The sequence below is a fragment of the Solanum pennellii genome, chromosome 2, assembly GCF_001406875.1.
Source record: "Solanum pennellii chromosome 2, SPENNV200".
NCBI lineage: Eukaryota > Viridiplantae > Streptophyta > Magnoliopsida > Solanales > Solanaceae > Solanum > Solanum pennellii.
The window spans coordinates 52,958,766-52,981,511 of NC_028638.1; the positions used below are offsets into that span (position 1 = coordinate 52,958,766).

At 32.1% G+C, this 22,746-nt stretch overlaps 3 protein-coding genes across 11 annotated transcripts; 1 reads left to right on the forward strand and 2 right to left on the reverse strand.

Moving 5' to 3' along the window:
- Positions 1–1,653: 1,653 nt before the first annotated feature.
- Positions 1,654–6,029, reverse strand: LOC107010645 (putative pentatricopeptide repeat-containing protein At4g17915). Of its 7 annotated transcripts, none has more exons than XM_027914291.1 (4): positions 5,830–6,029; positions 3,842–5,671; positions 2,461–3,725; positions 1,654–2,355 (listed from the first exon to the last, which is right to left on the reverse strand). In XM_027914291.1, exon 2 carries the CDS (start codon positions 5,634–5,636, stop codon positions 4,254–4,256), a length of 1,383 nt encoding a protein of 460 aa, XP_027770092.1. In that variant the 5' UTR covers positions 5,637–5,671; positions 5,830–6,029; the 3' UTR covers positions 1,654–2,355; positions 2,461–3,725; positions 3,842–4,253. The 7 variants fall into 7 exon arrangements, with proteins under 7 accessions (XP_027770092.1, XP_027770094.1, XP_027770091.1 ...); XM_027914293.1 differs by having other exon boundaries at positions 2,461–2,605; positions 3,688–3,725; positions 3,842–6,029; XM_027914290.1 differs by having other exon boundaries at positions 2,461–3,056; positions 3,688–3,725; positions 3,842–6,029.
- Positions 6,030–8,371: 2,342 nt separating this feature from the next.
- On the forward strand, positions 8,372–11,352 carry LOC107010651 (60S ribosomal protein L11-1). The gene is made up of 4 exons (XM_015209941.2): positions 8,372–8,510; positions 8,609–8,759; positions 10,379–10,574; positions 10,898–11,352. Exons 1-4 carry the CDS (start codon positions 8,508–8,510, stop codon positions 11,091–11,093), a joined length of 546 nt encoding a protein of 181 aa, XP_015065427.1. The 5' UTR covers positions 8,372–8,507; the 3' UTR covers positions 11,094–11,352.
- Positions 11,353–15,939: 4,587 nt separating this feature from the next.
- On the reverse strand, positions 15,940–20,600 carry LOC107010648. Of its 3 annotated transcripts, none has more exons than XM_015209940.2 (9): positions 20,465–20,600; positions 20,285–20,332; positions 20,078–20,193; positions 19,725–19,815; positions 19,583–19,644; positions 18,231–18,493; positions 18,100–18,133; positions 17,889–18,020; positions 15,940–16,347 (listed from the first exon to the last, which is right to left on the reverse strand). In XM_015209940.2, the coding sequence occupies exons 3-9, from the start codon at positions 20,127–20,129 to the stop codon at positions 16,160–16,162; spliced, it is 822 nt and encodes a 273-aa protein (XP_015065426.1). In that variant the 5' UTR covers positions 20,130–20,193; positions 20,285–20,332; positions 20,465–20,600; the 3' UTR covers positions 15,940–16,159. The 3 variants fall into 3 exon arrangements, with proteins under 3 accessions (XP_015065426.1, XP_015065425.1, XP_027770095.1); XM_015209939.2 differs by having other exon boundaries at positions 20,078–20,147; positions 20,465–20,578; XM_027914294.1 differs by having other exon boundaries at positions 17,963–18,020; positions 18,100–18,147; positions 20,078–20,147; positions 20,465–20,578.
- Positions 20,601–22,746: the final 2,146 nt, after the last annotated feature.

Consider the following 22,746-nt stretch of genomic DNA (forward strand, 5'->3'; position numbering starts at 1 on the left):
GGATAAATTAAAGTGAAAAGGGTCTGATATACCCCTCAACTTTGTCATTTGGAGCTGATATACCCCTCGTTATAAAAGTGGCTCACATATGCCCTTACCGTTATACAAACGGCTCACATATACCCCTGTCGTTACAAAATGGCTCACATATACCCTTCATTCAACGGAAGTTAAAAAATTAGTTTTAAATTTATATTTATTACTTCTAATTTTTAAAAAAAAAATTATTTAGGGGTATATATGATTCTTCTATCAAAGTTCAAGGTATATTTTAATTTTTTTCATACATAAATTATTTTTTGACTTCTTTTATTATAATTATTTGAATTTCTTATTCTTATTTTATTTTATTCTTTCATTCCTTAGTTTAAAGAAAAAAAATCAAACTATTTTTTTGTGTATTGTAATTTAATTTCGTATTTGAAGAAAAAATTTGGTCATCTACAATAAGTTTTACAAGAATATTAGTGAAATATAAATAAATTTGATTATCAAAATAATAATTATAAATTAGTCATTGAAACAAAAAAAAAGTCAAAAAATATATGTTTGACGAGGATTAAATTTACTCATATGGGATTATACTTTTTAGAAAAATAAAATAAAAATTTAGATTAAAATTATATATTTTTTTCATTTCCGTTAAAGGAAAAGGGTATATGTGAGTCATTTGTTTACAAATAGGGGTATATATGAGCCACTTTGTAACAAGGGGTATATTAATTCTAAATGACAAAGTTAAGGGGTATATCAGATCATTTTTCCTAAATTAAAAATAAAAAATGTCATGTAAAACAGTTATATTGGTGCAACAAGTTGGAAGATGGAACCAAAGAGAAAAGGTTAATAGGACAAAGTCTTTTCCTCTTTCTTGTGTATTAAAATAGTGTACTTGCCAGCCCAAGGAATGATAAAGGCCTAACGTATCTATGGAAAACATTATTTATTGGAAAGCATCAATTATCAAAGGATTGTCCTTTTAGGTCAAACCAATTGAATGAGAGAACAGCGTTAATGGAACACGTCAAACATAATCCCATCTGTACCATTTTCAGATTTCCCCTTTTTTTTTTCATAATCACAATGTCTACATCAACTTATAGGAAAATATAAAATTAATGAGATTTTATAGCCATAAGTTTAATCTAACCAAATAATCAAGTTTACAATTAAATATACTTATATCAATTTGCAATTATTATTTTTAATGATAAGGTTTCCAGTAGAAGAAGTATTTTCCTTATTGACACAATAAGACAATAATCAAAAGGAAAAGAAACCTAAGCTATACTTCCTTTACACTATTTATTACGTAAAGAAATAGTGCCCGATGTGTTTGAAAAAAACTGTGAAACACAATAAGAAAAGTTAAAAAGAGAAATGTCAATCTTCTACGCAAAGAAATGCTATAAAGCGCAACTTAAATTCAGCCATCGCCAGCTACAATATTTAACTAAAAGTACCTTTTTTAGAATTGTATTGAATAATGATTAATGAACGTGATGCATAATGGAATTATAACTACTATTTCTTTATTCTGTATAAGAATATAAATCATCAAGAATATCTGACAAGTTACTAGTAATATATAATCTTTGTAGGGTTTAAAGTAATATCCACATGAAAATTATGAATGCTGTCATAAATTTGATGTTCAGTTCAAAATAATTTAGAAGAGAATATAAAAGTATGAAAAGTACTGGGCGATTACAAATTAACATGAAAGTCAATATCAGTTAACCGTGCTGAAAGGGTAAATATATACATGAAAAACACATATTTTATATTGGGGTCGAGGTAGATAGAGGAAGAACTAGAGAGACGTGAATTCTAGATAAGAGAGTATGGAGATGGACGAGAATGACATGTTTTTGTTGTTTGTATAGACTATAGACATTTGGTGTAGGTAAAGGGGAAGATAATTGAGGAAGTAATGGACCACCACAATCACCCCATTGTATATATTTGCACAGCACAATAATAATGCGCAGATCAATCAGTCGCCTTCCATACCTAAAGCCATAGCGGTGGCACGTTGACATGTCACGATGAACAACTACTATTTTACATGACTCTTGTTTCCGCATTCTGCCAAAAATGGACCCTCTCTGCCTTTTTTTTCTTCCCATTTTTTCCGCCTGATGTCACTCTTCATTCATCTATCTGTTGCTTTAGCAATCCACCACTCATTAATCTTTTTAACTTTTAATAACATCCAACCAGGTAGTATTCTCATCAACTTATGCACATCTCAACTATTACACGGTACACACTAGTATTGGGACTTGAACCTGCACGACCACATGAAGTTCTGGTTCTTCCTATGTATTCATTATGTCAAACAAAATGAAAATCCTGCACGAACCAAAAAGATATCTTCAGAATATAAGTTCCAACAGCAAACCGCTGCTGCAGTGAAGAAATGATATCTGAAATGTGGAGTGACTAGCCATGCTTAACTTAGCAAAGAACAGAAGAAAAACAAAGGCATCACTGAGCTCAACTCCAACCGTAAATGACTCCCTCTATGCATCAAACTAGATGCAAATTGCAATGTTCAAGTCGTTGTCTCATAATCCACAACACAAACATATGGATACCTCCTCTGTGTCAATATGTGTGAAGTAAAAATAAGCAAAAGACCATAGAGCAAGTTACATAAAGACCTCAAAAAATTCCCTTCATATAGAAAGTTCGGCTAGATGACTGACTAAATTTGCACGTAATCCAGGTCCAGAGACCCAATTTTCTATCTTAAACCCTATTAGCACTCTTCAGAGAAGTGTATCGAACCAAATCATCATTGTAGATCAACCAGCCTCAACCCTACTTTCAATTGGAAATGAAAGATCAACAAATGGAACATAGGAAAATTCAAAATTCTGATTCATTTAAATAAAAATTGAACATCAAATAGCTGTCTTATAGAGGAAGACTAAGTGATCCTCTAATTTAGTGATTTCTAGAAATCAACAATTAATGCTCCATTAAGACTGCTTTAGATCAACTAAGTTCATTGAGTGTCCAAAGTGACCAAGTTCTCCTGAGTGGCCAATCTGATGAACCAAATGCCAAGAAAGAAAAGTTAGCAAATGTAGAGTGTAGACATGAAACAAAGGATGGTCCCTTCGAGGACATCTAATTAAAAAAACAAAGGATGTAATAACCAGATAATTTCTTATATCATCTAGGTCTCTGCTTTTTAGGGAGCACTCCTTCAAGTTTCAAATGATTAACCTCTACCAATTGAGGTTGTTATTTCACATTATCTCTCAACTCCTCGGAGTAAGACTAACTAAGACCAATATCCAGAAACGTATAGGAATGACTTAGTCCCAATTTTTCGATTTATACTAACTTCGTATTTCATAACAGGAGAAGCAAAAGAAAGAAGATGGATATACTGCGAAGTAGTAATTTATAAGGTCAAAGTAATTTTTTAGCAACAAAACCCTGCAAGTTTACCCCAAATAAAGCTCAATTCATCTGTAAGGCAAATTTTCTATGACTATTGAAACATGAATAAGTGCTTCTGCAAATATCAAAGATCTCAGCAGGGATTATCACATATGTGCAGTTTAGGCAGTAGAAAATGGAAGTTGCAAGGAAGACAAAGGGGCCCTTAAGAATAGAAAAAGCAGGATCCAGGACTACAGAACTCATCAAGAATGGTAGGAAATTTCATACCATTTTCCCCTGAACAATGTCTTGGAAGATGCACATTCCTGGACAGATATTAGTTGCATCGTCACCAAAAATATACCATCCAAATGACAGTTACAAAAGAGATGAGACATCACGGACTCAAAACAATACTTAATAACTAATAGTTGGGACAAACCTGAATTGTCAGCATTTCTTCTACAGCAAGCAGGCTGAAGAATATTGTCTGATGGTATGCCTATATGAACTCATACTAGATTGTGCAGCTCCAGTTGGAAGTTCTTCCCGGGGAGATAGAGCAACTGCGCCTTGTAAGCTGAGAAAATAAAATTTATGCTTGATCCATCCGCATCTGGAAAAAAATCTCCAAAACTATCATTTGTCTGCTCAAAACTAACATCAGTACGTCATTGTGTTTGCCTTTTACAAGAGGAGTGAATACTTCTACCCACTTAAAACTGGTTAACATAGGTTGTATTCTCAGTTGCATTATCTCTTAAATTTCAACTCCACAAAATCGTTATAATGTAGAACTCTTAGCCAATAAATAAGGTTAAAACTTCAGTGGCAAAGTTGATGACCATTATTTATCAATAATGCAGAAGCTTAGCCATTTGGATTTTAGACTGGACCTTCCTTGCTTCATGCGTAAGTCCACAACTACGAAGACCATCAATAACAATTCGTTTATCTGATTTAAGAATTCTCATGCCACCTCTAATACACGATAGTAGTAACTTAGATGCTGCGCGAAACCTCCTAGCTTGGCAAAGACCACGGACTATGGTAGAGTAAGTAACAGAATCTTTCGTATCCATTGACTCAAATATATGTGTAGCATAATCCAATTGACCAGTTTTACACAACCCATTGAGAAAAGAATTCCACGCAACCAAGTTAGAATCAAAACCTGTCACACTCATACGGTTCAATTGTTGCTGGGCCTCTTGGAAATTACCAGTTCTGCACAAGCCATCAATCCAGATAGCATGGGTGAACTTGTCAGATTCCAAGCCTCCATTTTCTGCCTCATATAACAACTTATAAGCATTATCCAGCTGACCTTCCTTGCAATATAGATTAAAAACGGTATTAAAAGACACAATGTCAAGGGTAAAGCCACTTGTAATGATATATCCCAGGTACTCATTAGCCTCAGTTATCCTCCCAGTTTTAAGCAACATACTTGCAACTGTACAGTAAGCAAAGGCGTCATATGTATATCCTTTGTTTCTCATCTCTGCAAAGATTTTAAAGCCTTCTTCAAATTGTCTATATCTGAAGCAACATTTCATTACTGTCGTATAAGTGATGGCATTCGGGATATGACCTGATTCTACCAATTCGTTGAGGAACTCTCTTGCCACGTTTCCTCGTCCTGACTTGCACAAACCATGAATAAGAATGTTGTAAGTTACTAACTGCGGAATAAATCCATGACGCTTTAAACTCCTAAATAGCATAAGGGCATTCTCAGAATATCCATTCATACACAGCCCATTAATTAAAATATTAAACGTTGCTGAATGAACAGATATATCTTTCAAAAGAACATCTTGAAAAACCCTGTAAGCTTCATCTGGCTTTCCGAATTTAAAGAAACAATTCATTAATGTGTTGTAACTCCAAATATCAGGAAGAATTCTCATCTCAAGCATTTCATCAAACAGGTCGAGACATTTAGATAACAGAGAATATCTAGTAGCTCCGGCAATCAAAGCGTTATAGGTAATAACATCAGGGTTAATTCCAGCATCCTTCATCCTATTAAGGATGGAATAACCAGCATCTATGCCAACAAAGCGGCAATATGCAGCAATCAATGTATTGTAAGTGACTACATCTGGTTGCAATCCAATTCGTATGCCATCAACTATAACAATTTCAGCTTTCTCTAATTGTTTGGCTTTACAAAGAGATGCCACACAAACATTCATTAACCTTGTTGATAATTTATCTTTGATTCTCTGCATCTACTCAAAACAGTTTACACCTGAAATCTGAACAACTTTTCGAACAAAAGTGACAGAATTTATACTTCTCAGATATCAAATGCTTATGAAATCGCTGTTTGAAAGGGAATGATCAATGCACATGAACATATAAAAAAATACAGAATCACCGATTTGCACACAAAAAACAATGCATTACTGAAAGAGTAAATACCTAAAAACAACGAACGAAATCAATAGCCTTTGAACCGCTATCTAGCAAGAGAATTAGAAAGAAAATTTCAAAAAGCTCTCTTTGCCAGTTTCTGAACTTCCGCTGAGCCAACAGTTGCCGCCGGTAGAAAGACCACCGGGAAATTTCAAAAGACTTTAGGCTGAGTTTTACGAAGAAAGCCCATAAAGTATATTAAATGTCAAGTACATCCTTAATGTATTGTAATTAAGAGGAGTTATGGTAAAAGTATCAAAAGGTGAACAAGTTTGATCCAAAGTTACAATGTCCGTCTAAAAGTAACGGTAAACCAAGCATGTGAACTGCACGTGCCTCGTTTTATGGACAACTTAGGGCCCGTTTGGATGGGCTTAATAAAAGCAGTTTTAAAAAAGTACTTTTGAAAGTGCTGAAACTTATTTTTAAAATAAGCAGTTATGTGTTTGGATAAAAGTGCTGAAGTTGCTATGCCAAACGTGAAAAGGGAAAAATGGAAGAAAGAGATGTTAGGGTTATGTTGTAATTTGAAGATTGTATAAAAATATTAAGGGCAAAAAGATAAATATGTGGTCAACTTAAAACAGCTTATAAGCTAAAAAAAAAAAAAAGCACCTCTACCCCAGCTTTTAACTTTTGGCTTAAAATAAATTTTTTTTAACTTAAAATAAGTTATTTTGAGTATTGCCAAACAGCTAAATAAGTCAAAAATCAGCTTTTAAGTCAGTTTGACCAGCTTTTAAGCTGAGCCAAACAGCCTCTTATTTGTTTTTGATAAAGGGCGTGAATTAAAATAGTAGCTTAGATCAACATATTATTCTTGATATAGGCGTGAAATAATATTTAAAAAAACCCTCTAAAAAGTTATTTGTATATTTTTAAAGCTAAAATTATTATATTTATGTGATAAAACAAATTTCGAAAATTTTCTACTGCATTTGATAATTATCTAAATTATCACAAATGTTTGTAAATTAGAAATCAAAATGTCCCTATTTTTCTAATACAGACTTTTCCCCAACTAAAATCTAGTTAGCAAAAAATGATAGCAGTAGAAATTACACCAATGAGCAAATATATATTAATTAATTAGTTAATATAGATTTACCCTGACTAATTTATAATAACTACGTATTGAGTTTGTAAAATTCGTCAGTATTAATTCTTTGTTTGGTTTGTATTTATATATATGAAAAATTGTATTTATATATGACAATGATTTTCTTTGATTTTTTAATTTTATTATCGAATGCATCCAATCGTTTATGTAAGCTTTTTAAAGTTGTATAAATGTATATTTTTCAAAAATATATATAATATAATGTGTATAATTTTCTATAATGTAATTTATATAATATAAGTTGTATAACTATTTAAGTTCAGTCTTTTGAATTTATATAAATACATTATTTCGAGTTTTGATTTGTATCATCCCGAAATTTATATTACTCTGAAAAACATATCTATTTTTAGATTTATAGTTGTACCCATATTTATATAAATTTCATAGTTTTATATAGTTATTTTAGTTGTATATTTCAGTATTTTACCTATACAAAATATATAAGTATAAAAATTTACTAACTGAATTATAAATACACAAATACAGACGAAAATAATTCAATTATATAAATATACACAAATTATACGAACATATTTGTGAATTACACAAACGAATAGACTATAACTACAACTCATAAATATGCAAACTATAGTTTAAGGGTCCAATTAAGTTTAGGAAAAATTATGCGAATAAACAAATTTAAACTACTTAATTAGTCATCATAGTTATAGTTTGTTATAATTATCACTCGCGACTGACATTAACCATTAGTTATGTGGGCTGACTTTGAGTTTGTATAATTCACCACATTTGTATAATTCGCAATTAACAATTCTTCGTTTGATTTATATTTGTATACGATATTTTGTATTTGAATATGACGATGATTTTCTTTTGTTATTCGGTTTTATCACCATATACATTCAACTTTTTTGTGTATAACATTTTAAAAGTTTGTACAACTGTAGTTTTCATATCTTTTATAATATAATGTAATTTGTATAACCGTTTAAAATTCATATCTATATGATTGTATGCATTCGTTATTTCGAGTTTTACATATTTGTATAATGACAAACTTTTTATTACTTAATTATACAAAAACACGTAAATACCAATGTACCCGCAAATTATACTAATGAGATTCGAGTTATACAAATTATTATCCCCTCTCGCTCACCTCTTTCCTCCCTCCCCCAATTATCTCTCGACTCTCTCCCAATCTCGCTCGCCACAAATACATATGTATACTAGTTACATATATACAATTATCTAACTAACTAACTATATATATATATACACACACAGAATTCACCTCTCTCCCACTCTATGCTATCTTTCCTTCCTATGATAAGTAGATACAAATTATAAATAACAAACTATAGCTATATTAGCATAGTTAAACTATGTTTAAGTGGCTATATGCGAAAGTTTTAAAATTTATTATAATGGCTATTGTGAAATTCCTCAAAAGATGCCCACGACCCGACTCCAGCTACGGCCCATATGTCGTACCATTTATAAAGTTAGCTACGATTAGGGTTTATTACGACAATTTCCGCCCTCTCAGTACCCCTTCAACTCTGCTGCTGCAGCTGAAACATCTTCCCGCGGAAGCGCCATGGTATCTCTCACCGATTTCCGTTTCATGAGTGTTGATGCTTTATCTTACGTATTCGCCTTTAACTTGAAATATGATTTTTGATTGTGCAATGAGAACAGGCTTCAGAGAAGAAATTGAGCAATCCCATGAGGGATATCAAGGTCCAGAAGCTTGTCCTCAATATCTCTGTCGGTGAGAGTGGAGATCGACTCACCAGAGCAGCAAAAGTCTTGGAGCAACTTAGCGGTCAATCCCCTGTTTTCTCTAAGGGTAACTTTTTGAATCTTCTAATTCTTTTCCATTTAAGTACATTAATTATGTGGTCTAGGAAATATTAGCTTTCTACCATGAACATCTATCTAATGTGTGAATTGACACTTATGTATATTTTCAAGCTGTTCCTTGTAATCCAGTGTTGAATCTTGGATATCTGTAACATGGGTGCACCACTAAAAAAACCAAAGAAAAAGAAATTGATCCCTAATCTACTAATTAAATATCTCAACCTTTAACCAAGTGCACCATTTGGTATCCTTCCTTGTAGCATGGTTACCTGTATATAATACATTAAATATCTCAACCTTTAACCAAGTGCACCATTTGGTATCCTTCCTTGTAGCATGGTTACCTGTATATAATATATTAAATATCTCAACCTTCAACCAATTGCACCATTTGGTATCCTTCCTCGTAGCATGGTTACCTGTATATAATATTATTCAAGTTTTAGAAATATATACCTAAAATACCTAGTTTTATGGATGGAGAGACCAAAGGCTCACGTGCCTCAAATTTTGCCTATGGTGATTGTTTTACTTATTTTGTCTGCTAGTTTTTTTTCTAGTTTATCATTGATTTTTAATCAGTTGAAGTTTAAATAATATCAGCCTGAATAGAATGGAAAGATGCAAAAATCATGTAGCATAACCTTTTTTTTTGGTTGCATTGGAGCCTAGCTGATTGCTTGATAATGGCAGTGTAAATGCTTAGTCATGGAATTAATCCATGCTTAATTTGATCTATATGCATTCAAGCTGTTTCTTGCAGTGTCAAATCTAGACTTTCTATAATATGGGTCCATGGAGATTTATCCCTAATCCTCTAGTTAAATAACTCAACCTTCAACTAAATGCACCTTAGTCTTCTTGTAGCATGGGTGCCCGGATGTAATATTATACAAATTTAGACAGTTCATAGTCATACACAAAATGCCTAGTTTTATAGAGACACCACGGGTTCACTTGCTCAATTGTTGACTATAAATTTACCCCTAGTTCTTTTTAGGGTGATTGTTTAACGAATTGTGTGTCAGTTTTTTAGCTTGTCATTGATTTTTATCAATCACAGTTTAAATATCACCCTCTATAGAATGGAAGGATGCAAAAATTCATTCAGCCTAACCCTTCTTTTTTGCCTTGGAGCCTAGTTGATTGCTTGATAATGGCAGTGTAAATGTCAAGTCATGGGATTAATCCATGGTTAATTCAATATGTATGCATGTTGATGAAGTTTCTTTTTGCAATTAATGAAGGTACTAGCTTATTTCGTTCATATTCTTGTATTATACTGGGTATATAATTTTTAGCTTTTAGGCATGCTAGTCTTTGTGGTAGATCTTGGTTGAAGTTGGTGTTTATCACAATTCATTAGTGTTTATGAAAAACACGCCATTCACGAGTTCTGTGAACTAGTGTCCTGCTTTTGTTCATTCATTGATATGAGAAAACTAGCTGATGAAATTTTAAGTTATTTGTTTTGTAGTGTTTGTTTGTGGACATTTAACAGATGTTGTATGTATCTCAGCTTTCCCTGTTTGGAGATATTGTTAAAAGATTTACCTTCTTTAATTTTTTGATCTCTCATGTTATTGTTACGGTTCTCATTATCAGCAAGGTATACTGTGCGGTCCTTTGGAATCAGGCGTAATGAAAAGATAGCTTGCTATGTGACTGTCAGAGGGGAGAAAGCTATGCAGCTTCTTGAGAGTGGATTGAAAGTTAAGGAATACGAGTTGTTGAGAAGGAACTTCAGTGAGACCGGCTGCTTTGGGTTTGGTATTCAGGAGCACATTGATCTTGGAATTAAGTAAGCAGATAATCATTTAGATGTCTTTCTGGTTTATAGCTTTCACGACTTAATCATTAGCTATGTTGCATAGGAGGTAACCTGGATCTAGTCTTCCTTTCTTACAAAAAAAAGAAAATCGCACTAGCTCTTTCATTAATACCCATATAACTTGGACGTAGATTAAGGAAACATGATTTACTTTTTTCATATTGTTTCTTGGATCTATCTTATGGTTGCCGTGTCTTACTATATTAACCTCGAAAGATTTGCATCTGCTATTTTGCATTTAAAATTTCAATCTATTAATGCCTGTCATCCTATGTTTTGTTAAAAATTTTCAGATATGATCCTTCAACTGGTATTTATGGAATGGATTTCTATGTTGTATTGGAGCGCCCTGGCTACCGTGTTGCCCGTCGTCGCAGGTGCAAGTCTCGAGTCGGGATTCAGCACAGGGTCACTAAGGAGGATTCAATGAAGTGGTTCCAGGTCAAATATGAAGGTGTTATCCTTAACAAGTCCTCAAACATTCAGTGATAAGCTGAGTGCCAACTTTTGGATCAGCTTGTCTCCTGGCAAGTTTATTTTTATGTATTTTTGTAGACAGCCATCGATATTACTATTAAAGGAATGTTTTGGAGAGATTCTAGTTGGCAAATTAGTATGTTTTGCTTCTTATTTTGGCAATCAGATGAATTCAAATCTTTGTGATGGTCACTTTCAGTTGTTGCAATTTAAGTAGGAATTATTCAACTACACAATTGTGTTACTGCAATGCTTAAGCGTTTCAAGTAAATCAGGTTTGGGGCTGGATGTTTGGCATAGAATGCATACAAGTACATCATTGGTGTTTGCGTTTAGTCTCTCCTCTTTCTCTAAACATCTTGTCAATCTTATCATGCGCCATTACATGCATTATGCTTGAAATAGTTTGGATGTCTATCTCAATTGCACATAATGCTTAAAAGCAAATACTTTTATATTGTAGAATAATCAAGTGTTTTTATATTGTAGAATAATCAAGTGTTTGAGATAATAAAAAATAAAAATAGGAAATCAAATAAGTCGAGGACTTTATACTACCTCCGTCTCATTTTATGTGACAACATTCAACAGGGCACGAAGTTAAAGAAATAATGAAGACTTTGAAATGTTTATCAAATTATTCTTCAAAAAAGTAAGTTCACTTTTCTCTCTCCTCATAAATGTATTAGAATATTATGTTTAAAATTAAGTCGGACCAACAAAAGTAAAAGATAAATTGTACCTAAAATATTTACCATATAAGTAAATGTGACATCTTTTTTGGGAGTGACCAAAATGGAAATGGTGTCACATAAAATGGGACGGGGGGAGTATGTAAAATGGTAGAAATATAATTATTTAATTTACTATTGGGTTATAGGTTAATTCGTTAACAAAAAACTCCAAATCATTAAGAACTAATAACCCAAGAACAAAAAAAATCGAAATCGTTATCAAAACCGCTAAACCAATAACCCAATACTGATAATCCAATAACTTTTTTTTTATTCGGGTTATCGATTTCGATTCGATTTTGAACAACCTTACCTAGGATCTAAAACCATGATGCTGGGAAATATATATATACCTAGCCCAACTAGTCAACAATTAATAGCAACTTATTATCTCTAATAGAGGTCGTATGGTAGAGTGTATTAGAAAATATAATGCATGCATTAAGTGTGTATTAGAAGTATCTTGTTTGGTACAATTTTTTTTGCCATACACTATTGTGTATTAGGTTGTGCATTACTAATACCAATTAATTCTAGGTATTTGTTATACATAACATTTAACACTTGCATTAGATTAAATAATTACAAAACTACCCTCAAAACATTTTAAAGCATTTACTTTTTTTTTTCCTGTCATATTTTTATTTGTTTTTCAATGTTTTTTTAATTTGTTGGTGTTTTAATAGACTTTATGGCTTCTGAAGTATCTTTTTTTTAAAAAAAAAATAAAAATCAAATTCCAACATAATTTAATTAATGAAATTACTATTACGGCGATAAAAAAAAATCTTTGCCAATTTTTCACAATTTTTTTGTCTCAAACGGTACAATTATTTAACATTATTTTTGAAAAGAACAAGAGGAGGAACAGTTAATGATGTTTTAGCAAAAACTTTGTTGTAATGAAGTGTACAAATAAATAAAGTGTGAAGTGTATTTTTGTAAACATATTTTTAAATAAAAATTATACAAAATTTGTCATTTCTAATACATCAAACCAAATAGTGTATAAGAAATAATGTTTGCATAAATAATGCAAGCACTATTAATGCAAACATTACTAATGCACCCTATTTTTCATTTTTTTTATACACTCTACCAGATGAGCGAATTCAAGGACGACCTGGCCAGTGTAATACTTACATGTAGGATCCTATTAAAATGAGGAAACAATACAAATTCCTCCGTTAGATACATGTATTTCGAATACATGAGGTCAAATTGTATTCAAACATGATCACATGTATATATATATATGTGATATACTAATAATTCTACCTCCTTTGTCCTCTCTTGCTCGCATCTCTCCATATTTATATGTGTTTTAGAGTGCATCTACTAACACATAACTAGTATCAATATTACTTGTATCATCAAAGAGACATGTATTTAGAGCCTGTTTGGCTCAGCTTAAAAGCTGGTCAAACTGACTTAAAAGCTGGTTTTTGACTTATTTAGCTGTTTGGCAATACTCAAAATAACTTATTTTAAGTTAAAAAAAACTTATTTTAAGCCAAAAGTTAAAAGCTGGGGTAGGGGTGCTTTTTTTTTTTAGCTTATAAGCTGTTTTAAGTTGACCACATTTTTATCTTTTTGCCCTTAATATTTTTATACAATCTCCAAATTACCCACATAACCCTAACATTTCTTTCTTCCATTTTTCCCTTTTCACGTTTGGCATAGCAACTTCAGCACTTTTATCCAAACACATAACTGCTTATTTTAAAAATAAGTTTCAGCACTTTCAAAAGTACTTTTTTAAAGCTGCTTTTATTAAGCCCATCCAAACGGGCCCTTAGTGTCATATACATGTATCTAGTATCAAATATATATATTATCAAAGAAAAATGTATCTAGTGTCATATGCATGTATATGACTTGAATTGGTATGAAATTACCTAATCAGTGAGACAATATGTAATTATTTCAAACTATAATGTGAATTACTTCCTTCGCCCTATTTTACGTGAGGTGCTTTGACTCGGGACAAAGTTTAAGAAAGGAAGGAAAACTTTAAAACTTGTGATCTAAAATGAATGATAAGAATTTGTGTGATTGTAAATCATTTTATTAACAGTAAAATGAATACTTTATAGTTAAACGTTACTTGATATGCACATGTGTTAATTGTTTTACGGAAAAGGCCTATAATATCCCTCAACTATGCAAATTGGTATAAAATTACCCTTCTTCTACCTTTCGAACCTAAAATGCCCTTGACGTCAACTTTTTTGGCTCTATTTTACCCTCATCTTTAACAACCACAATTTATTAATAACATTTCACTGTTTTATTGGTTATCCTAATAATTAATTTAACTAATTAAAAAATTCATATACCACCCAAAAAAGCCCCACCCGTTTTGACTCAAATCTTTTAACCCTTTCTTGACCAACTTTCATCCCAGATCATCCAAATTCGAATTTCGTCTCTTCTTCCTCAACGAAACCTCACACGAAATCAAAAAGTTTCTTTTTTTTTTGGCAGATTTTGGTGTTATGGTGTTATGTAATGAACAATTTTTTTTTGCAGAATTTATGTTATTTGTTAGCCTAAAAGTGTTGTATTAAAAGTTTGACAAAATATGTAGAATTTTTTGCTTTAAATTATACCAATATTTTAGCTCATTGCTTTAGCATCACAACTAAAAAGCTATTGCTCTTCTTGTTCTTCCTCTGCATCTTTATTTTAGCAGTTAAAAAGTTATTTGTTGTTTCTTATTTTTGAATGTTGTGACTGCTGCTCTGTGAAGGGAAAAAAGCAAAATGAAAAATTGACCATTTACGTGGCTGTTAGCATTTAGTGAACAATTGTTTTGAGCTCCAATCGAAATCATGAAAGTAAAGAATCTGTTATTTTTTCATGAGGAGAGCGGCGGTCAAATATCTTTTTAACTTCACAGTTTGGGTACGTACATTTGTAGTAGCTCCTTGGCAATTCACTTCCTTTAACAAGTTTCCGGCCATACTTTCTCCACTTATACAAAAATCGCCAGAAAGTTTTGAGTTTGTGTGAGATTCCATTGAGGAAGAAGAGACGAATTGGGGTTAAAGGATTCGGGTTAAAACAGATGGGGCTTTTTTGGGTGGTATATGAGTTTTTTAATTAGTTAAATTAATTATTGGGGTAATCAATAAAATAGTGAAAATGTCATTAATGAATTGGGGGCTGTTTATAAGGTAAAATAGAGACAAAAGGTTGACGTTAGGAGCATTTTAGGCACGAAAGCTAGACGAAGATAATTTTGTATCAATTCGCATAATTAAGAAGTATTTTAGGTCCTTTTTCGTTGTTTTTAGGATTGACTAAAAAGAAAAGTATTTAATATAAATTGGAAAAGAGGGAATAATATATATTATAAGAATGTTTGTAAACTTAAGTATTTTTTCCAGATACATGTATCAGATATGTTGAGCTCAACTAATTTTTACACAGTTGACACAAGAAGAATAAATACAATTTAGGCAAATTAATAAATTATCCACATACAAAAGCTATAATTTAGTACTAGGAACTAAAAATGTTTTTAAACGTTCTATATTAGGAAATACTTTTATTAATTTCCAAATAAGTAATTTTTATTTTCAAATAAGTCGTATTTTATCCAACTAAGTATTTTTTTTTCCAAATAAGTATCTTTTTTCAATCCAGGAATACCCTTCTCCTATATATATGTATAGTGTTTAGTAGAGCAATGGCCATTAAAACTTATTGCTCCTCTTCTCATATTTCATTAAAATTCTATTCTATTCATATACAATGGCTTCTTCTTCTTCTCCACTTCCTTCTGATATAATTTTCAAAGATATTAAGTCGAACATCCTTGGAAACACTAGACACTTGCAAGGCTGTTAAAAAAGAATGGCATGATATGATTTTTGAATCGAGTTTCATGCCACAATTTTGTGCAAATAGTAAAAATATCTTGTCCAAGGCTCATTATTTGGCGAGCCTGCATGTATCAAAATTTGTATCAGTGGATGGTTGTTCAGGGAATAGTATTTATGATGAAGAAGTAAAGCCTCTAGCCTACTCCTTTGAAATGAGTATTCTGGCCTCCACAATGCACGCTTAGTGTCATTGGCATGGTGAATTTAACATATAATAAAACACAACTAAATCAATTACCTCACAGATGATCGAGTAATAATATAAACTCTATGAAAAAACCCAGAAATTTGCTCTACGCAAAATATGGTTGTAGTTGTGTAAAAGTAAAATAAGCTAAACAATTCTGCTCGAGAACGTACAATAATATAAACTCAACATAGGGAGTTGGAGGGATATATATACAAAATACTAAACCCAATCAGGTCCCAAGTTGGAAATTTATGAGAAAGGGACTCAGTAACTGAGCTTGATAACACGAGAAACCCTCTGGAAGAAAAGAGGACACATATTCGGGCTGAACATGATTGTATCCCTCATCCATTCAGGGGCCACTCTCTCAAAAGTCCCCAGTGACAATACGCGGTACACTAATTCAGGTTCTGCAGATGCATTCTTTGTCAACGTCAGACTAAATGATAATCCTGCACAAACCAAGACAATCTACATTCAGATTGTAAGTTCCAAAAGTTGCTGTAATCAATAAACGAAATTAAACTTGGAGTGATGAAAAGAAGAAACATGCATCAAACTAGTGTAATGAGGCAAGTTTATATTGTCTCCGCAAAACAAACATATGGACATCGTTTCCTTGTCAGTATGGGTGAACTTAATACAGCCAAAGACCATAAAGCATACTATATGACCACAAGAAACTGTGCAAACATAGTTAGTCCAGCTAGATGATAAATTAGACTTGTCGGTAATTCACACCATTAATTTATCCTAAGCCTTTCTAGCTCTCTCTCTGTGTGAGGGTATCGCAACACATATATATTAAAGAGCAACTATCACAATGCTCTACTTTAAACTGGAAATGAAAGAACAAAGGGAAAATTGAAAATTCTGATTCATCTGAATGAAGTTCAACATTATAGAGCTGCCTTATAAGTGATTCCTTCCTAATTTAGTAATTTCCATAAATTAACAACATTCTGTTCATTCAGTGGCGAAAACGACCAAGTTCTCTTGAGTGGCAAATTTTATCAATGTTTAAGGTTGTATTTTTTACTTGAATTCTTCAAAATTCAGAAAATAATAGTAGTATACACAAACTAGAATACTATTATTGAATGAAAAAGTTCTAGCGCAAAACAATATGATCTAAAAATAATTTGATGGTCAAATTAGGGGTCATATACGTTATTCCATCATGCATATGGGATAAATTATCCAATCACTAAGGTATAAACTATAAAGTGTGGGATAAATAGTCCCAGGACTGCATTTACTTCCAATCAAATGCAGGATAAAATAGTTCTGCATTTTATCCCTGGGATTATTATTCCTTATACTTCATACCAAACGACTCCTTAATTTAACAAAAGATAGTTAACTTGAAGATGTAGATACAGTTGAGTGCACTGTAGTAGAAAATATATAATAAGAAAAGTGAGAATCATTTAGTAGCTCAAATTACACCATTAAAAATATATAAGGTCACCACTCAAACAACCCTGCTTGGTTTTTATACAGCTGTTGTCGGTAAAATCACAGAAATGAAACTTAGGTAAATCAAACCATCTAGGTTTCTGATTATAAGCGAGCACCATTTCAAGTTTCAGCGACTAACTTCTCTTAATTGAGGATGTTTTTCTGATTATCTCTCGACTCCCACAAGACAAATTAAGATTAATATCAGCCGCATATTGTAATGACTTAGATCCCAAAATTTAAGTTCATACAAACTTTTAGATTTCAGTTTAATTGGACATACAGCCAACTAGTTATTGTTAGGTCAAAATTATAATTTAAAAAACAAACAAACTATATGTTCAACCAAATAAAACTCAAGTCATCAAATAAGGCACATTTTCTAAGACTATTGAAACTTGAACGACGCCTATGTAAATTTCAAAGATTTTTTAACAAGTATTTACACATAGTAGAAAATGGAAGTGGAAAGAAAGAATAAGGACCAAAATTGAAGCAAGATACAGGATAACAAAGTTCCTCCAGAAATTACCGCTCGACTCATGAAAAGCTGATATGCATAATTCTTCATTTTCTGTAACAGCAAAAAATTTCATACCGACTAACCACTGAACAAGGTCTTGGAAGATGCACAAGGCTGGAGATATGTCAGCAGCACTATCACCTAAAATATCCCATCAAAGGAATAGTTACATAAGAGGAGACGACACATACTAAAATTAACGACTAAAGTTGGGATAAACCTGAAATGTCAACATTTCTTCTACAGCAAGCAGGCTGCAAAATATTGCCTGATGGTCAGAATAGTAAAATCCCAGCTCAAGTTTGCTGGATAAACTAGCATATGTGATAGAAATTGGAGAGTAGCACTGACCTTGGTGTACTTATATGAACACGTACTTGGTTGTTCAGGTCTATTTGGAAGTTCTTCCATGGGAGACGGTGTATGTGTGTCTTGTACAATGAGCAAAGACTGCCTACAGTGTTTCTTGTTTGTTGAGTCATCCAATGCATCTGGAAGAAAATCTCCATCAGTAATAGTTTGTCTGCTTTTTCCTTTATCATTGCTAGCATTGAAACAGGTCCCCTGCTGATCAAGTTGTTGAAGCCTCTGAATTTCATCACGGAGTTCCTTATCTGCAGGCAATATCTATATAACTATTTGGATTTCAAAATTGGAATACTTATTCAACAGAATGCAAATATTAATCTCCAAAAAAGTCAAAAGTAAACAGCAAACAGCAAAGCCATTATAAGAAGCACTAAAATCCCCAGAGGAACAAAATGAATAGTTGCCTTCATAGAGCAATTAGCAAATCTCTATAGCAATAAAATATTAGCAAAAATTTCAATTCAAAAACTGAAAAAGGAAAGTACTTACTATAAGTCTAGAACTTGAATGAGAATAAAACAGAACAAAAGTAAAAATAGACAGGAAAAAACAGAGGTAGAAGTAACTCTGAAGTCTGAAGAGGAAAAAGAAACAGAGTAAGAAGAAATTTGAAGAAGAACTATGTATTGTTTGGACTTTGGAGTCGTCGGAAAAGTCTAGTCGAGTAGACGGATTTGAGTCGCAGTCGCAGTATAAGAGTGCAACTGTGCAAATTTGAAAAGAAAGCCCTAAAGTTACCTTTTAACTTTTAGAACTCTAAAGTGGTCGCCTATATTAAGAAAATACAAAAGCCGACACCTTTCTCGCCTTTGTCATCATGGCGTCGCCTTGCTACAAAGCTAATAAGCGATGAAGGGTCACCTCACCTTGCCTCTCGCCATTGTGACAAGGCAATCGCCTTTCACAACACTGTAGAAGACACAGATGGAGCATCTAGTTTTGTAGAAGGTAGACAGATAAAGGCATAAAATAAAAAAGAATGTTATGAAGAAATAAACCCCATCTGACGCCACCAATTGCTAAGACTGTCAAACAAGCATTGAAGCTGAACATCTCTCTTTCTAAATGGACATACAGAAATCACATCAGGTCCTGAATGGATTGAAATTAAAACGTGTTTGAGACCTCTCTTAGAAACTTTATGCTTCAATAAGAGTAACAAGAAATTGAACCTTTGAAGTCACTGGCATTCTCTACAACTTGTATATATGTAGACTTAACCACAAATCCAATATTTTAAAAGCAATACTAACTTGCCTAGCTGTCTAGCAGAAAATATAGATAGGACTATAGACATTATAAGCGTTCTACCATGACTTGAATTTTATCCTTACTCTTCAGGTTCTCTTCCATCAAAAGCTTTTGGTATTGAATCATTTCTTCATCATTGGCAGACCTGCAGCAGAGTTAAGTACACATTTATATTCTTTTCATTATTCCTACTGAATAGAGTAAGCCTTTCTCATGAGTGCAGACCTCATTGATGTCATTTCACTCCTCAACTCATTTACTTGTTCCTTTAGTCTGTCCGTTTCACTTCTCAAGTGGTCAATCACTGCATCGGCAGCTGGAAGAAACAAAGCTGCATGTCAAACCTTCAACCAAGTTTGTAGCTATGTAATTAAAAATAGCACCTATGAGTTCTCCAAGTTAAGATTTCATCTGGAAATACAATTTCATACTTTCAACAGAGACTCAATGTATAGGATGTGTAAGAAGATGACAAATACAAACTTTAAATTGGCAAAACGTAATAGCTACAAAATAAAAAGGAAAAATTCCATAATTATTAGATAAAAATCAAGGTAAGCTTTCAAATATAATCCTACCAGCCACATAATTCACAAATTTCTCCTCTTGTTCCCGATTCAGGTTCTCCATGCTAGTGTCTTTTTCTTTCTACGAAAAAAAAAGGGTGAATGAAAAATCTTACTCCTGCAAAGCACTAATTATAAACAGAAAAACACATTAAGTTCCCACCTAGCTCAGCTCAAAAATTAAATTTAAAAAATGAACTCGTACAAACCCCTATATACCTTGAGCTTAGCGTACTTGCTGTAGAGCTTAGAATAAAGCGCCTCCATCTGAAACAAAAAAAAACAAAACCCGTCGAAACAACAATATTAGTTATGGAAATTGCTCCGGTTAACCCTAACATTCAGATTTGAAGATTTATCAGTGAAAAAAACATGTAAAGCTGAATTCAGGAACTATACCTTGGGTAAAGAAGCCGACATCGGAAAACTGGGGAATGGAAATGCCAGCGGCGTTGTTCAATTCCGTTTCTCAAAATGAAGAATTTGAATGACAAGCTTTGGCGGGAGATATGGAAAATTCCCAATATGGAGAATGAGTTCTTCCTTTTTAGTTTGGGAACCTAAATCTAAAGCAACTTTCCGTTTGGGCCTCGGGTCGGGTTGATCCGGCTTATTTTGGATTCTTCTGCAAATTGATTTTTCATCTTATATTTTACTTCTTCGTAACATTCATATAATAGTGCACCCTTTGCAAAATTTACCCTTCTATAACACTCATACTCAAATACTGTATAACAATATTTTGTAAGAAATATATTATGTAATAAAAAGATTAATATAAAAGTGTTGATTAACAAATATTTTGTAGAAGATTTTGTTAGAAATATATTATGTAGAAACTGTATATTTTGTAACAAACTATTTAACGCCCTTTATTGAGAGTTTGGACAAAAATATTCGTCAATTCAAACTGTATATTGTCACTAAATAGATTAGAATTTACAAAACAAACTTACATTAGGGGGTGGGGGTATACATGAACCAAATTGATTTCAGACCATTTGTATCGAATTTTAAAGTTTGTAAATCAAATTTAAAATTTTCAATCTCGATTTTTTCTCTCTCCAGATATTTCAATTTCTGCGAGTTTTAGGGGACTAGAATACTAGTTCAAATTTCTTTATTAGCTCACATCATGATACCATCCTTAATCCACCTCTGTATATAACCATGAATTCACAAAGTTCAAAATAATATAATCTCATTACTATTATAGGAATAAACTTTTTATAAAGTTGAAGCCAAAACAATAAATTTGATCAATTGAATTCTTACTTTCTCAGCATGGGAGAGGAGTGGTTGACTCTTCACAAGTAAGCAAAACCAGGCTAGATTTATTTAAGACATTGCTCGTAGTATTAAGCATTTGGATTCTTGTATATCTGTCTAGCACTATATATTGTCCATGTGCTTGTGGACAAGAGAAAATGAATCACATATACCTTCTTTGGACATTTATTTGCATGGTTTTGGTACCTCTACTTTTCTTTAAAGCTTCAATTATAATGGCCAAGAAAAAAGTTCAATAGAAGTATAGGTCTCATATTCACATGCATCTCAAATGTGATACATGTTAGATATATATAGTCATTATACATATACTTTTCCTTAAAGCTTCAATTATAATGGCCATAGAAAAAGTTTAATACAAGTATAGGTCTCATATTCACATGCATCTCAAATGTGATATATGTTAGATATATAGTCATTATACATATTCAATGATTTAACTTCAATCCTTACTACTAATACTCCTTCTGCTCACTTGCACATATTCACTATGAACATGACACGTGTCTTATGAAATTAGTGAAATACTGATTGATATATATTAGCATTTCATCACAACATTCATATTAATAATTAATGTTCAGTCTTATGCCTTTGAGAAATAATTTGAAGAATAAGGATGTCGAGGTAAAATATTTTTTAAAAAATTATAATTTTTCTTTTGATGTGCTAAAAGTAACAGGTAAAAATAAATAAATGTTTTTTATAAAATATTCAATTAGACTATATAAAGTGAACATAGAAAATACACGCTACATTCAGAAAGAATTATATAAAAAAAATTACACTCCTTTTCCATTTTATATAACATGATTTATAGAGCAAGGGATGTTCAAAACAATTAAAACTTGTGTCAATCCAAACATAAATCTACAATCTTTGGATACAATTTACATATTTAAAAGCTAAAAAAATACTTTTAATAGCTATGAAATGAGCTAAAAACTACATGTATTTTTGATGGATGGAGTAGAGTTTAAACATCAATGAACAAAAAAGAAGTATAGATAGAAAACAAAAGAAACTGCACCAACCAAAGTATTAGCAACTATAGTTTATAAGCCGATCAACAAAGATAGTGATAAATTAGTAAGTAATTATTCATTTCTAATTAGAATTTCAAGTTTGAATCTTATTGAGTATATAATCAATCGTCTTATTAAAAGAAAAAACACTCGATTAAGAGTGTGTTTGGTATGAAGGAAAATATTTTATGGAAAATGTTTTTCAATTTTTTCATGTTTGGTTGGGACAAAAATTTTAGAAATGTTTCCCAAAACTCTTCTCCAATTTTAAATTACATTTTTTTTTTGGGAAAAACAACAATTTAAAAAAAAATTAATTTTAAAATTTTATTTTTTTTACCCTATCCCTGACCCCCACCCTCCCTC